Here is a 17,184-nt window from a genome sequence, read left to right as displayed (position 1 = left end):
CAAAGGGTGCAACCTTGCAGAGAGAAGGTAAACGAGTTCTGGAGACCTAACACACAGCATTGCGATCATATTCAACAACACTCCACTATGTACCTTGAAGCTGCTGAGACCAGATCTTAAATGCTCTCACCACAAAAGGCGGTCATAGTGTTTCAGTATATAGATGTATCAGATCAACACATTGTAACTTAAACTTGTACAATGTGTATGGTCATTGTTTTTTTTTTTTTTTGTCATTGTTTTTAAAGTCAGCCTGAGCAAAGGGAATAGGGCAAGCAGCGGAGATAAGCTAAGAAGGGTAGTTCCGGGCAATGCTGTCTGACACTCACCAAAAGGTTTCTCATAAGAACACTGGAGTGGAGAGTTTCTGAGTTCTCAGTTTACCAACAGTGTAACTCTGAGCATGGAAATACTGAGCACGGCCCATAGGCCTGGCACAGTGCCAAGCACTTTGCATTTGTTATCTCACTTAACTCTCACAACAGCTCTGCAGCATGCGTTACTGCCCTCATTGTTCACAGATGCACCAGAGGCACAGAAGTCAGTCACTAACTTCAGGCTACACAGTCAGAACCACGTCCACCGTGGTTCAGTGGGGTCCAGTCTCCCTAACCAGCACGCCATGCTCCTCTCCACTGTACAAGGCTGCCTCTTTGGCTTCCATCTGTTATCTTAGTTTCCCAAACTGGCTGGTTTCTTCTGCTTCTAGGATATGAAGGACCGTCTGCTTTCTAGAGAATTTCATGCTCATTCCCCAACAGAGGCCATCCAATACAATATAGGGTTGGTACTCAGCTGGCAAGATGATGAATTGAAAAAAAAATCCTCAAAATTTAGGAAAGATGCTGGATGAAAACATCTCAAAACTCTACCTATAAACATGCCCCCAAACTGCCCCTGCATTTTAAAGCCAGATCTGTCATTCTCAACACTCACCAGCCATGAGCCACACAGCTGTACAAGGCTAACAATTTGGGCAGGAAAACAGACAGGCAAAGAGAAAGAAGAATGTAGTCAAGCCCCAAGGAAAAAATGTTAACATCCGGAACCAATTCGCCCACGCAGGCTGGGGAACCGTTACACCCAGCTCTCCGTAACACCCCCCAGCCCTCCCTATACACACACACACACACACACACACACACACACACACACACACGCAGAGTCACTCTCTAGGCCACGGTTTACTATTTGCTCCCTCCCACGGCAGTCAAACTGTCCTGTGTCCATAGGAAGTGGCTTCCACCTACATAGGACAGTACCTACCACCCAGTCAGAATATCACAGAGATGCCTTAAATCTCTGTAATGTCACAGTCTAATCTGGGTAATGCACGGTTGCAGCAGATGGGATCTAACGTTCCCAGGATTAATGCTGGTCATGCAACCAGCACTCCGAACACAAGAACTGAAGGAACACTGAACTGGCCAAGGCCTGGCTGATTTCAGATCCTGAGGCATCTACATTTCTAAATGGACGCATCTCATGGATGAAATCCAGCAAATCACCCAAGACTGCAGCATTCATCTCATCCTCTGCCACACTCTATATTTCAAGAGTTTGGCTCCACATGGGCTCCTTGAGAAAGGAAATAGGCCCAGAGATCCATATGCTTCTGTTGCTGTCACAGCATATCAAATCTCATCAATCACTGGCAGCCCAGAGCAAGGTGGGCAGAGGGAGAAAGTAAGGCTTGAAAAGAGAGACTGACTTGACATCTTCCTCTTTTTAGCTTCTAAAAGCCATTTTTCTATCACTGTGCACAACAGACAGGAATATGATAGACCTTACTGTTAAACAGCCAAGAAACACATTAATACTGAAGTCCACACGCTGAAACTGGGGGCAGGGGTGGGGGATTGTTTTTCTTCCAAATCCCTGTTGGAGGCATCAGACTTCCTAAGAAAGAACGGTTACTCTGAGTGAAGGAGGGGGTGAGAAATGATGGAAAGACAGTGAACAGGTCAACCAAAAATCCTTGAAAACCACTGCTAAGTTTCCTGAAACTCACTGCTTGGATCATACCCACTTATAGTGCGTCAGAAGAGTAAAAGAGTTCTGGGTTGTAAACGTTTATCGGGATGAGAGACTTCTGCAAATAACTGATCCCATACGGAACTAGACTGCTCTAAATAGAGCTGTTACAAAATAAATGAATCAGAGCAGTCACTCAGAGGTTAAAGTTAAAGCCGTGACTCTGAGAGCGAGTGTACTTGCTGTGGGTCCTCAAGGCAGTTTCCTAATCCTTGGGCATTAGAAAGAAGCCACTGTGGAAATCAGAATCTCCTCCTTTGTAAATTCAATCCATGGCAAAGGGATTTCAGCTGTGATTGCTGAGTTTGAAAAAAAATCAACAGCACTTAGAAATGCACGAATTGCTCGTCACTGCAACTGATACGTTTCTAAGCTGTTCCATTTTGAATCAATTACCAATAAGATTCCATCCATCCCGTTGTGAATGGAGAAGGGAATGGGTAAAACAGAGCAGTTAAAGTTTCCCCTGAATTTCACTGCAGGAGGGGATTTAGGATGAGGAGGTTTTAGATAAAATTCAATATACAGCCACTGCATTTCAAACATTGAGATTTCTGTGCATTAAAATCAAAGCAAGTCATGCTGAAAAGGCTGTATTTGCCCCATTCCAAAAATTATGGCTTATAAACTCAACCCTGAATTGCTGTCCCAGAGGCTTCTACAGCAGGTATGAAGAAGGCATCTTAGGGTTTGTTGTTGGTTGTTCAGTTGCTAAGTCATGTCCAACTGTTTGCGACCCCATGGACTGTAGCCCACCAGGCTCCTCTGTACATAGAATTTTCCAGGGAAGAATACTGCAAAGGGTTGCCGTTTCTTCCTCCAGGAGATCTTCCTGACCCATGGATCAAACCCAAGTCTCCTGCATCACAGGTGGATTCTTTACCACTGAGTTACCAGGGAAGCCCACCTTTGGGCTAGAGGGACTTAACACAGGAAAGGAAGATAGAGAACCAGAAACTATAAATGAGGTCTCTTTCATTTACAATTTAACAATCAGTTTAGGGGAACAGCACAGACAGCAAGCATAAGTTTCCATCTACAAAAGTACGAAGTTCTCTTAAAGCACTGAGGAGACATCCACAGTGGGGAGCAATACAGTCTAACGGTTAAGACATTGATTATGGAGCCGTGTGGAGCCGGGTTTAAACTCTGGCCCAGCCAGTTAAAGTGAACTAGAGCTGTGTGCCTGTGGGCAAGTTACTTTCCTCGTTTGTGGGCTTCTCACGTGGAACTAGAGGTAAAGAACCCACCTGCCAATGCAGGAGACATAAGAGACATGGGTTCGATCCCTGGGTCAGGAAGATCCCCTGGAGGAGGGCATGGCAATCCACTCCAGTATTCCCGTGTGGAGAATCCCATGGACAGAGGAGCCTGGTGGCCCACAGTCCATAGGGTCACACAGAGTCGGACACGACTGAATTGACTTAGCAGCATGCATGCATCCTCTTCTGTAAATGGGGACATGATTACTTCCCTTGGAGGACTAGTGAGTGTATATAGTGAGAGAAGGTGAGTAAAACCATCAGCATATTGACTGTAGAGGGTCCACTCTCTAGCCATGAAAGCTCTTAATGACTAGCACTGTGGGCATGCTGAGATAAGATGATGCTGGTAAGATTGGAAGTATGGAAACATCTGATCAAATGTGGAGCAGAGAGTCTATTTTGAAGACCGAGACCTGCCTCCAGCCAGGGCAAAGCAGCTCCCAGCTCTGAATGGCCAGGCAGGACCTGAGTGCTGCTGGTGAAGGGCCCCAGCTCCTTAAAGGAGGGAGGCCTTGGGAGGGATCCTTTCTCTATTCCTCTTTCCTTGGGAATGCACCTTCTCCCTCTGTGGTGGAGAATCAATATAAACAAAGTCTGAGGTGTAGCTATTTTTTTTTTAATAGTAAATGATCAAATCCAGCCTTCTGTTTTCCAGAAGGAAGAAAACTGCAAGTGTGCAGCCAGATATGAGTTCTCACAGAATGGCTGCATCTTCTTCTGCTTCACTGGAAAAAGACTTCCCAGTGTCTTCTTTCCCAACAGTCAGCTTAGTTATAGTTTTCCCTTTCATTTAGTCCCTTTACTCTCCCTCTCTCTTTTTAATTCAACCAAGCGTGCTAAAAATCCTTCACAGCAGCCTCAGCTCATTGGTTAAACTGGACATTCTGCCCAGAATCCTGGGGTCCATCAGAAGACAGGCTTTACAAACAAAGCCTTATGAAGATGAACATTATTTCCTATATGATAAAACCTGACCTTTGGGGGATTTCTGAGCTCCAAAAACTAATCAAAGAGAAACACACAGGAGTTACTCCACTTCCCTGCATCCAGAAAGGCCCCTCTGTCTGCCGCCAGAATGGAGTTCCTGAAGAGCTGGTAAAGCTGAGGCTCCCCAGCCCCAGCCCCTACCCAGACCCTCTTCCTAATGTTTGCCAGCTGGCTGATCCCAACCCTTGAAAGCCCTCCCTCCCTCCCTTCAGTGCTCACTCAGGTGCTGGCTTTCTGCCTCAGTGGAACCCTGAAATGGCTCTCAAAGTTCAGTTTGATTTAAGCCACACACACTTAAAATCCTGTCCTCTGTCTCCAACCATAGGCTATATACACCAAGCGGGGATCCCACTTCAAGTTCCAAACATCCCATTTAAAGCAAAAGACTGGGGGAGAGGGGTACTGGCTATAGTAATTTACAATGTGCAACAGTTTCTTATGTAAACTAGTCACTAAGGCGAGTAATCACTATCAATTCAATTGATGGGACTAATAAGCACCATGATAATTCTTTTTTCTTTAAATGTGCACTATCTCATTTAGTCCTCTCAACCACCTTCTGATGAATACATTTCTTACTACCCATGCAGAAACTGGGGTTGATAGAGATTAAGTAATTTGCCCAAGGTTACGCAACTAGCAAGTGTTGGAACTAGGGCTCAGACACAAGCTGTTTAACCCCAGATACCTGAGCTTTTAACCATTCTACAATCCACTCATTGTAACAAATTGAAATGATAATAGAAGTAACTATCTCATTAGAGTGTTTTGGAAAATCTGCATACATATATAATTGTTATATATAATTATTTGGTGTATATACTGTTATATATCACATTACATTATTACACATAATATATAAAATAAATATTTGCACATATTACATTATATTGATAATATATATATAACTTTAGCACAGGCGCTGGCACATAGCGTTCAATAAGTTGGTTATCATTGTTCTTATTGCCTTTTCATTACATTTTTATTATTTACTAAGTTCTTATTGCCTTTTCATTACATTTTTATTATTTACTAAGTGCTCTGTGCCAGCCACCTGCACCAGGCTCCAGACATACAAAACAATGAAGACAATGTCCCTGCCCCACAGCAGATTATAGGGCAACAGTGAGAGAGGATGACCAGTAAATCTAAAACTCCGTAACAAGAGAAATTCTGCACAGGGCCTGGAGCTGCAGAGAATAGGGCAGCAACTGAGGGGGCGGAGTGGGGGCGGGGGGTGGGGGGAGCTGTCACTGGGGTTTGAAGCCCAACTGTAGAAGTCTGTAAGGAAATAAAGTCCCACAAGATGGAAACATGAGATACTCTCCTCGGTGTGTCCTGGGCCCAGTTTTTTTGTCTGACCCTGCCCTCAAGTTCAGCAGCTATGAATAGAGGTCTTGAATGCTAAGCTGTCTTCTGATCTATCTTGTTGACAAGCGTTTTGCCTGTTACTAAGTCATCCTTTTAGCATTCTCACATCTCTGCCAGATCAAGATCTCGGCTTAGCAGACTGGACATGGAAAATAGTTACTAGTGCTTTCTATCAGGCTCAAATAGAAATGAGGGGCAACTGATTCTTGGCGGGTGGAGCCAGGTGGGGAGGGTGGACCACCAATTCAATTTACCAGTGCTTAAGTTGCTTTTCTCAGTCTTCATTTTTTCAAATCCATAGAATTTTTCCAGCTATTTCTGAGAATGGCAGAAAAAATGTTCGAAGCAAAAATAACTTTTTTTCCTTTAAATTCAGTAATGCCATAGAACTCTTTTGGCAGGAGAGTCCTGGGCGTTCACACAAGCAACAATAGGTTACATCAAACACAAAGACTAGAAATCACTGATCCGGGACTTCTGAACATGTGATATTAATCTAAAAACTTTTCAAGAGCTTTATGGAAGCTCTTAATTCTAGCTATAAAAATCTTTTTTTTTTTTTTTTTTTGGTCTTATGTTGCTATTACTGTTACTTTCTACAACTGCAGTAAAACTTCCCTCATTCCAACAAAGAAAAGGATGAGTCAAGTGATAGCTAAGTTGTATTAGGAGGAAAAACTAAAAAAATTTTTTAAGTTAACAGGATTACAGAATCTTATAGCTAAAGAGGCCTCAGGTGTTATTTAAGCCTCTCTCGTATTTCATGAACCAGGAACCAAGGCCTCATCAGTGGCTATGAAACAACTTTAAAACTTTTTTTTTCACCATTTATGTGTCTGCCTTTAAAACCAACATCCTCGGTTCCAACATTAATAACAAAGCTTGCACTAGAATTTAGTCTAATTTAAGTTAGTGTAGCCGACTTCCTATCTTAATACATGGACATAATCTAGAATACAAGGGCCTGTGTCAAATGCAGTGTAGTAAAGGTTCATAGACAGCCATGTAAGCAATTAAGGTTTCTGAAAGGTTTCACAATTCAGTATTCCTCTGCAAGCTTACGTATACAATTAATTTTCTAAGAAGCCCTTTCTTTTCATATACAGTGCACAGATATATAGATATATATATATACACGGAGCCCTTGGCCAGCTTTGCTGCAAACAAAGATCAAAGTATTAGGCTTCTGAATTGAGGAAGATTTGTCATATCCAGGGAGAGCATTGCTGCATTCACAACCACTTACCGGCCCAAATGCGTGCCCCTCCCCACTGTGAAAAGCGAGTCTTTCTCAGTAGCAAGAATGGGAGGCCTGAAACAACCAAGTCACCTACCCTCTAGGTTACAATTCTGGGCCCTGGGGCCTGGTGTGATTGACGCTTGGGAACCAGGATGCCTCGAGGCGGGACTTCCCTCGCAGCGAACGCTCAGCTCTTGAAGGGAAGCCATCTGGCTGGCTTCGTGCAGAATATAGTCATTTCTCAATCTACTTAGTAAAGCTGAATGATTTCTTTGCTTTTCTGAGAAACGCATTACTTCATTGTTTCAAACCTCCAAGAACAGCAGGAAGAACAATTGCCTGCCGTCCCTTTGTCTCGGTGGGCAATGCCGGCTTCCTGCGAAGAGGTATCTCTGCGGTTATGAGTCCCACGCATCCGGGAATCATCTGCGTTTCGAACCGACAAAATGACTTTCCTTTTTAACGGGCTGGCTATGATAGTGACTGACCCTAGAAATCACCCATTTGGAAATGGTTAAGGATTTTAAAAACTCTACAAGCCGAGGGCTTCTTGGTTTCTAATTGCTGATGTTTGAAGTACGTTTGATTTCTTGAAAATGTGTTTAGCCTGATGAAAGCAAAAGCTCAAACTCCCCCAGGGCGCGAGGTGTAAGAACCTCGGATCCAGTTTGATTTGAAGTTGGGTTGGGGTTCCCCCCGCACCGCTTCCGATTTTTCTTTGGGAGGGGGGACAGGAATCTTTCATCAAAGCCCTCCTGATTACCCCCAATGTCCCCGCATTTCTCCAGGATGTAAGTAGAGATGAGAAATGCACCCACCATCCCTGAGTATGCCGGCCCTGGTTTCAAAGGCCCCGCGGCAACCGCGGGCCCACGCATGGGCCAGGCCCAGCCTCGAGAGCCGGAGCAGGGAACCCCCGGCCGCGCGGCCCCGAGGCCCGGCCGCCGCTCCCTCGCCGAGGCCGCCGAGACCCCGGCAAAGAGCGAGGGGCGCAGGGCCGGCAGCCGCGACCGCGGCCCAATTCGCCGACTCGTGACGGTCACCCGAGGGGCCCTGGTTTCCCAGGGATGGTTTCACGGAAAGAGATGCAATCCCAATGCCTTCCTCAGTGAAGCGTCATCTGAAGTTTTTTTTTTTTTTTTTGAGTGGGTAAAAATGAGCGACCGAGGTGTGTGTAGGAGGTTGGAGGAAGGGAAAAGGATGTCGGGGTGCGGGGAGGTGAGGGGAAGGGGAAAGTCAAGGGGAGCTAACTGCTTTCCGAGCCCGGGTCTGGGGATTTTGACATTACGCCCTGGGCTGTGGGACAGCAAAAGAAGGGGGGGGGGTGGGGTTCGGGGTCAGAATTTTGGTTCACCCGATTGAGAACTAGGCAATGAACTCTAAGGATCCAACTAGGTGTATAATGATGATCTTGTAAAGGGAACTCTACTGTTATCTGTAGCGTTTTGTTTTTTAAAAGAAGGCTATATTAGGAGATTACTCCTGCAATCCACAATTAGGGGGTTGATGTTTTGTTGTTGCAGTCTTCTAAAGTGTGCGACAATTGAGAAACAGCTCAGCAAATATACTGCAGACAATATAAGGACAAATAAGGACAAGATTTGAATACATTTCCTATATTATTAAATTATTTCCCCCAAGTCACAGTGTTTCTCTCATGACTTCTACTAACCATCGTTATTATCCAGACTTCTCTTAGTGGTTCCCTTAACTCTCCTCTTGGGAGAAGGTGAAATTACTCTTCAGAATATAAGGCAGCCTCTGTCCATCCAAAAGGAAGATGGCATTATTCACAAAATAAAGAAAATTTTAGACATTTAGAAAAATTTCCACTCTCCTTGTTCTTTTCAATTACACCTGCACAGTCTCATTTCTGGTGTTTTCTTTTAGGCTTTAGTCAAAATCAATTAATTTGAGAGTTAAATAAAAATGCCAATAAATAAGTTTCAGGTCCGGGACACTCTTGAATTGTCAAAGGATATCTAGACATTACAAAATCTCTGGCCCCCCAGATTTTAGATATTCCCAGTTTGTTAAACTGGCTCCAGACAAAGAAAAAAAAAAGCAGTTTTTTTTCTCTGAAATTTTATCTATGACCCATTCAGAACTTGATGTTCACACATAAATTTGTATATAAACACATGCAAATTTTATAGAATAAAAAGTAGTGATTTCAGGGCCTATTTTCACTTCTGGCATCAAAAACTCATCATCAGTTGGTAGTCAGCAAAAATGCCCTGCCTCATAAGTGAAGCCATTAATGGCAGGGAATAAATGTTGATTCGTTGTCACCAGTTGCAATTCCCCACCCTCTTTCCATTTCACCTCCGGTCCTCCCTACTGAGTCTCATTTTCCACCCTGACACTTAGAACAAGGGCCTCACTTAAATTAACTAATGATTATCCATGCCCGGAGAGGTGTAAACAGACCTTAATTTCTAAATTTGCTAATTGCTCTAACCAGTGCAGACCCCTGAGTATCTCAGTCATGCACATATAAAATTCAAAGCTCACTAAAAACCAGAAAAGGCAAAGCAAAAATAAATCACCTGGATGAGAGGAAGAAGGGGGAAAGATTCCACTTTCCATCAGCTCCCTACTTTTCTCTGTGGAAAAATATCCCAAAAAGTTAAAACTTAAAAAGCCACTCAAATATTCTCCCCTTGCTTAACTACTTTGTCTTTTGGGAGTAAGAAAGCAATAACCAGTTACACCCTTGAACAATCATTGGACGGATTTCTGCATTTCCAGAAAGGAAAGTGAAATGCCAATCTGTTCTTTATCCCTGTGGAATTTGCACAGTTCAGCCTGGCTTAAAAAAAAAAAAAAAAATCTACCATCACCTAGAGAAGAAACTTCCAGATTTAAGAAGTAATCATTTTTCTCCTGGGGTATGAGAAATAAACTTCTGTTAGAGTCCATAACCAGGATCTCAGAAAAAGTGCTCTCATCTTATTAATATTATAATTTTGGCAATACAGAAAAGGATTGTGACAGACCTGGAATATTTCACTCTTTAATGCTAGCAATGCCCTTAGAGAGGCTTGGATGAACAAAATGTTTCGGTCTTCTGAGCCAAAATGTATTTGTCCCTCCCTTTTTGTGGCCCATAATGAAGGATTCATGATGAGGGACTTGGTTCCATTAAACTTGTCCACACAAAGGAAATTACACAAATAAATCGGGGTACACAAACCACCAATACCCAATCATTTCAGTTTTAGCTCCCAGGTTAAGCATTTCATACCATTTTTTCGCTTTCTCCTCAAGTGCCGGGTATATTAATTAAATATGCTAAGCTAATTTTCTTTAATAATTAAAAGATGTTCAAGACACCATTTGAAGTAATGGGGGAGCGCACAGGAAAATGGCAGCCGATATGCAGATATGTATCAACATAATTTAAATCCAAATTCCACTGTAAGAAATTTAATTCCCCTTTCCCCCTGCATGAACATCACCTCGTGAACTTTTCATTCTGGGAGTTTTTGCCTATAAAATCAGGAAACCCAAAGGCGCTAGTTCTGGATCCAAATAAAGTGTTCTATAAGAAAGAGCGCTGGGTGGGGCGTGGAAGACACGAATTCAGAATCGCTGCGCACCTAGGCTGTAAGCTGATCTGTCCAGGAAAGCCTTCACCTCCCATCAGGCTAGTGCTCTTCGGGCCGGTCTCCGAGAGGCAGAGGAAGCCAGCCGGGCAAGGGGCTGCCCTGCACGGAGTAGCCGTGAAGCCAGAACACCGCCCCGCCCCACCCCACCTCCCGCGCGCGCGCCTTCCACACGCTTTACACCCGTTTCTGAAACCTCCCTCCCCCGCAAGTGGAGGTGGCGGGGTACAAGGGGGCGACCTGCGGAGGTGCAAACCACAGCCCAATCCCCTTTCCTTCCACCACAGTCCAAACTCTGGGCATCAGGATTTTCTCCATTCCCAGTCCTCCCCGCTGCCCTCGAGCACTTTGCTCGATTCATGGGATAAAGCGCGTTAGAATAATCTTCCGAGTGCCTTCCGCTTTGCCATCACGCCAGGACTGGGGTTTTACGCAGAACGTCTCCATTCCCTTCCCCACCGCTCTGGGGACACTGCGGTGCGCTCTCCCAGACCCGTGCAAAAAAAGGCATTTGGCAGTCAGGCCCCAGTAAACCACCATCCTAACCCGGCCTACAACGAATTCAGACCTTGCCTACCCCTTCACTCCCTTTCGGATTCGTGCCACAAGGTCATTTACCAAAGAGGCAGGCACAGTGGAAGACTGTTTTGACCGGACACCCAGGTCACGTTCAGAAGGCCCCACACTTGGCTTGTTTGCAGGGCGCAGAGCCGACACCTCTAGGCCTGCACAGGCGTCCGGACGTAGGTACCACCAAGGAATCTGAGTTCTACCGCAGAAAGACCTTTAAGCGTCTTGCGCCGCGCGCCTCCTACGCTTACACTGCAGTCCAAGCCGCGGCCTGCGCCCTGGCTGGTGCTTGCCTTGCGTTAAGTATATTCTCCCCCAGTCTCAAACGCATCCCTTTTCCTCGTTACTTAAACATCAGTGAAGAATCATTTCCTCTGTTTTGACCCTTGTGTTTCCATATTGCGGAGAGGGGGAGTCGGTTTGAGATGTGAGAACAGGATTAAAATCTTGGAGTTCTACTCTGAGCGAACAAACCATAAACTGACAGATTAATTCCCGTGACAAGTTGATTTTCATCATTCGAAGGAAGCAAGGGCCCTGGGAACTGCGAGGGCTTTTTCTTGTCTTATTCTACTAGAGGTTGCGCAGCCGGCCGCCTGGGAGAACGCGAGCGCCTGACCTGAGTGCACGTGTGCGTGCGGATCTCCCTGGCGTTATCGGGTGTGCCCACCCGCGTGCGTCGCCACCTCCTTAGGCCGCCGCCGAATGCCTTGGCTGCAGAGGCTCGGGCCTGCGGGCTTCGGAGGGGGAAATCCCTTTGCAGAAGGTTTAAATTATTTTTCTCCGCGGGGGACCGGGCTTCGGTCGCACTGGGCTGTGGATTTGGGCGGGAAAGGCCCAAACCGGAGCTGGGGAAGCCGGGTGGAGCCGAGGTTGCGGTCCGAACGCAGATGGCGCCGCCGCGTGCCTGAAATATACTTCCAAGGCCGCAGCCGCCGGAGCAGCTGTTCCCGGCGATCCTGTCTCGAAAGTTTCCTCCGTTGCTGCTGTGTGAGAGGCGGGGGGCAAGCCAACCCGAGAGCCAGGCTTTTCGGAGACGGGTTTTGAGACCCTCCCCATCCCGCAGAGGCTGAGTTTCCTGGCGGTTTCTCCGAAAGACTAGAGAGCTGGCCTGGGTGTGAAAATGAGGGTACCTCGCAGGCCCTCCTCCAGGGCCCGGAGGGCCTCAGGGTTTGGGGGAGGGGAGGAACCACCAGGCTTGGTGGAAAATTTTGAAATACATACTGTGTGTCCTCTGATGTGTGAAGACCTACAGCGAGCAGGCCGGGCCGGTCCCCCGCTGCTGCAGGTTGGCGCCCCAGGCTGCGGGCGCGCTCGGCGCCAACTAAAGCCAGCTCTGTCCTGACGCCGAAAGAAAAACGGGCTGTGAAAAAGCAAAAGCCACGTCTTTGAGAAAAAAAAAAAAAAGCTGAGCATTATAATCGGACCCCTAAGTTACCTGTAGGTCCCGGGATTTTGAGGGAGGGCTGAAAATGATTGTACGGGTCAGAGAGGGTATGGTGAGAATGGTAAATACAGCTGATCTAAGGCGGTGGCCAGTGTACGTGTGCATGTTTGTTTAATCCCCCAGGACCTGGGCAATAGTCTTGTCGTGGTGGGGTTTTTTCCTGTCGCTGATTTCTAATCGGCCTAGGGCAGCTGAGCCCCACAGCGAGTCCACCCTTCTTGTGCTAATTGGGAGAAGAAAGTTTAAAGACAACGGCAAGGCCCAGCCCGGCAGAGACACGGCCCTGTGCATGATGGGAGTCCCGCGCCCCCTTTCCCGCCTCCACCATACACACACCTTTACATGTGGCCCTCACTTTGTATTGTTAGGGGTCTGTATTAGAGACAAAAAGAAAGGTCTAAAAGGAACCCCAAGCTCTCCAGTGTTACCCTCCAGGCTCAAAGCCCAAAGCTCTGCCTCCTCCACTCCCCTGACGGCGAAGCCTCCACATCAGAGCGCACTTTAAATGAAAGATCTTTTTTTCATCCTACATCCTGTTTGTCCTGGTCCTAAGAGTCTTGGCCCCTGCAGGGACCTTGGAGATTCCCCTGGTCCACCACCGAACGAGGCTCAGCAGGATGCAGCCCTGCTCTGAAGAAGGCCCCTCCAGCGCTCTTGGCTTCCAGCTATTTCCTCCTCCTGGACCTTTGCCCCACAAACATATTTCGTTTTCTCTAACCCAAAGGCCCTTTAAAAAAAAAAAAAAGTGATAATGATAATGGGAACTCATCACCTCAATTCTCTGTCAGGTAAAGTTCTCTGTTAGGTCCGCAACCCCTACCCCGACCCTGGGGGATCGAGGAAACAGCATTCTGGACACCAGGTCCTCCCATTCACATCCCTGAACTGGTCTCTCCTTGTTCCAAATCCTCATTTTTCTCTCCTCATTATTTTCTGAGAAGAACTTCAGAAAGAAAACTGCCTGCTGAGTCCCCTATTATGATCCGAGTGTTGATCCTTTTGGACATGCGACCCTACACCAGCTCCCTATGACCTGTACTCCCTCTCCCAGAGAAAAGTACCCAAGGACAGGACAGAGTGTCTGCATACTCAGTTAAGTAACTTCTCCCTTTTCTACCATCGCAAAAGTAAAATAAACTAACCCTCCCATTTATGAGCTGTCCTAAGACCTGAAAGAACTTCCACTAAACTGTGTGAAGGCCCAAAGGAGATTTTGACAAGTAAGTGCGGTGAGGAAATAGGGTCCATCCAGAGATGGGAAACACACATTAGCCATGCGTTCCTTTCTGGATTGCCCACACAGGGGTCCGCGTGGACAGGCACCCGCATCCAAATACAGGGAAAGGCTTGAGCGGACGAAATAAATCTCCTTTTAATTTTCTTTTCATCGACTAATAAAAATAATTCCCCAGCACTAAACCCAAATACCGTAACCGGCCGCAAGAACACGGAGAATTCATAAAACTCTGTCTCTGCAGGTCACCCGCTAATCGCGTTATTATTAGCCTCGGGAGCATGGAAATTGAACTGTCACTGCCGAAAGAGAAAATGTAAGCGACAGCTGTCTCTCCTTGGATCGGCCAGTTTTCCAGCCCCCAAGCTCCTTCCTGGGCCTCAAGCTGGGTCCCCAAGCTCCGTGGGCCTGCGGCCGCCCCTCATCTCTTTACGGTCCGCCGCCCCCTTCCGACTTGCCGGCGCTCTGACCCGAATCTACTCCCCAGCCCTAGCTGGTCAGCAGGAGCACCTCCAGAAAAGTTTTACAAATCCTGGCTGGAAAGTTTCTGAAGCGCTAAACCAAGCTGTGAGCGTAGCGTGAGTGCGTCCGTGCGTGCGTGTGTGTGTGTGTGTGCGCGCGCGCGCGCAAAATTCTTCCGACAACAGCTGTTCCCCCGGACTGTTTTGCACAGTTGAAATCTTGGCACTTAATACAAAACGTTAAGTTGTTCCCCACCCCTTCTAAGATTCTGTTAAAATACTGACATCGACATCCGCCCGGTGTTTTACATTTTATGTGCACATAACTGTGCATAGAATGCGTACAAATCCAACACGTTACTGCACCGCTCCGCACAAATACGCAAAGACGTGGGCTCTGAAGAGTGGCCCTGGGCGCAGCGTAAGGGGGCTAACACCCATTCCTCTTTCCACAAATGCAGGCGAAGTAGAAATATAATTGTACTCCCTCGTCGCGGGGAGTAGGATAAACACAACTTGAGTCCCAGAAAAGTTGGTGGGGGAAGGGAAAGGACCGAGGTTGAAGGCTAAATGGGAAAAACGGCGATTTCCACAGGGGTGTTGGACGGAGAACTCCGTGCCAGTCCTCGGAGCTCTCAGAAGCGAGTCCCAGCTCGTCTCCGCTCGGGCCGTTGCCTTCGATCCTCGCCCCTCTTAACCCCAGGGGCCTGCAGCCCTCTCAGTGGCGGGCATGGTGAACACTGCATTCTGCTCCCAAAAAGAGAAGGGGATAAGAGCAAGTAGGCCTTCTGGCTTGAGGTTGGCGACGAAACTGCAAGGCTCAGGCCAGTTCCCCCAAATTGGTTCCAGCGAATTTGGGGAAACCTCAAGGCATTGCGCAAAGAAAAAGAAACCGGCGTTGGAGTAAGACGGCGTCACGGTCAGGGCCTTCCTACTCGCCACTCTCCCCGCCGGCTGGCCGCCCCGAGGCCCCTCTCCGCCCGCCTCCCGCGTTCCGGCTCCACGCACTCACCCGGGTGAGGCTCCAAGCCGTGCGCGCCCGCGTCCTCCGCGTCTCCGAGTGGGCCCGCGGGGCTCAGCGCCTCCATGGACAGGTCCAGCCCCTTCTCCTCCCAGTCTCGCAGCTTCCGCTTTTTATTTGAGCCGATCAAGGCTTCAACGGAGAAGGCATGTGCTCGCGAGCTCAGGGCGACTGCAGATCTTCTCCTTTCACTCATCTTAGCCGCCCGCACCCCGGCTCCCGCTCGCCCCCACTACAGAGGGAGCAGCCCGAGCCCTCACGCTCCGAGCGCCCACCGGGCCGGGCCCGGGAGAGGCGGCGGCGAGGCGGCCAAGACTGAGGCAGCGGCTCCGCGGGTCCTCGGCACCCTCCCCCTGCTCCCTGAACGGCCGGCTAGGACCGAAGTCCTTGGCTGCCCCAGCCGCTAGGAACTTGCGCCCGGAGCGCCACCCGCTCGCTGCATGAGCGCCGGAGTCCTGCTTCCCACCCACCCGGGCAGGCGCTCACAGGCGGTGTAGACTGGACTTCATCATTTTTTTATTCTCTCTCCCTCCTCCCTCTCCCTTTCTCTCCTCCCTCTCCCTCTTCCTCTCTCGGTCTTCCCGTCCTTGCTCTGATCCAAACTTCTGGGAAACTTTTTTTCTAAATTCCTCCCTTCCCGAGGAGCTGGGGGCAGGCGGTGCGCTCCTGGCCGAGGGGCGAGGGAGAGGGAGGGGGGAGGAAGAGAAAGACTGAGGGGGAAAAAAAAGCCAGCCCCCGACCAATGGCGAAGAGGGAACTGGAGAAACCCTGAGAACGCGGGCCAATGAAAAGGGGGGAGAGACTGAGGCTCGCGCCAAGGCTCCGCGCTGGCTGTCCCCGGGATGCTCCTGGGCCGACTTTAACTCCTGGCTTCCCGGTCCCCCACGGTTCCTCGTGGGGGTGGGGGGAGGTGAAAGTCGAGGTCAGATCTGTGCCGTTACAAACTCCTGCAAGTCCCAAATTCATACCTTTTCCTCTCAAATCTGCTAGGTCTCATAGTCACTGCAAGCCTAGGGTCATTTTAAATGCGGAGCTGGAATTGGGGGGCTCTGACAAAACGTCAACCTGTCCAAATACACCAGAAAACGATTCCAATAATCTCGTGCTTGCCCCCCAGATGCTTTCAGATCTGCTAGTTCCGTCGCGACATAGGTTCCTATTTTCCTGTTAAAAGATTTCTAAGCAACTCTGATTAAGGCAAAACGAAAGAAACAAACAAGAAAGCCTCGTTACTATCCAAGGTCTTGTAATTGGAAACATAAAGACCGCTGCCTCCTTCCAGCTCTACCTGGTAGAGAAGGTGACGTAGGCGCCCTCAAAGCGAGAGGCCGGCGGAGGGGCACCCGGCTTACCAAGCCCTCGGCAGGCGGATCCTGACTGTGCCCCCGCACGCAGCAAATGCTGTCCTTCCGTTCGGCGTGGATGCTAAACCGAGCTTCGCCTGCTCGGGGCGCTGGCTCTGGAGAACCCGCCGAGAGGGGCTGGGCGAGGGCAGACGGGAACTTTGACAGCGGAGACGGAGCTTTTTCAAAATTCCCTTCAAATCCGATCACCTCGGGAGCCCGGCTCTCCCCGCCCCACTGATCCTCCCTCCATCGTAAAAAAAAAAAAAAAAAGGAAGAAAAAAAAACTTTCAGGACAGCGTGGTTGTGAGGGATTTCTAAGGGACTTAAATCCAACACTTTGGGCCATCCTGATTTCCCACACTCCCTCCCAGGTTATGCTACTGGTCTCGGGCCGCTGGAGACCCCGAGCGCACGCAATCCAGTGCAGAGCAAGTTTAGAGGGGCCAAGAAGTTTATCCTGCCAAGCTGGGAAAAGGTCTCGGATTTCTCGGAGGACGGCCCAAGCCACAGTCCGATCATCCCAGCGCCCTGGTCCAGAGCTTCTATCCCAGCGCAAGAAAGAGGCAGAAAAGAGCCAGCTCCCGGATGTGAAGGGCAGAC

General features: G+C 48.3%; 1 protein-coding gene across 2 annotated transcripts in view; it reads right to left on the bottom strand.

Annotated features, from left to right (window-relative positions):
* The window catches only part of TBX15 (T-box transcription factor 15), a 123,147-nt gene extending 106,436 nt beyond the window's left edge, over positions 1 to 16,711 (bottom strand). The window contains exon 1 of one of the 2 annotated variants that reach the window (XM_043459603.1): positions 16,591 to 16,711. Coding sequence is in view for 1 of the 2 variants with exons in the window: in XM_043459595.1 (XP_043315530.1) it covers positions 15,230 to 15,434 (205 nt within the window). In the remaining variant the exon portion in view is untranslated. Of the gene's footprint in view, positions 1 to 15,229; positions 16,426 to 16,590 lie in introns of those variants that run through there. The other variant, XM_043459595.1, reaches the window with a different exon arrangement.
* Between the last annotated feature and the right edge of the window lie 473 nt (positions 16,712 to 17,184).

This window comes from Cervus canadensis, chromosome 2 (genome assembly GCF_019320065.1).
Source record: "Cervus canadensis isolate Bull #8, Minnesota chromosome 2, ASM1932006v1, whole genome shotgun sequence".
Lineage (NCBI taxonomy): Eukaryota > Metazoa > Chordata > Mammalia > Artiodactyla > Cervidae > Cervus > Cervus canadensis.
The sequence above is the reverse complement of the archived record's forward strand: the minus strand, read 5'-3'. Positions and strand labels throughout refer to the sequence as shown.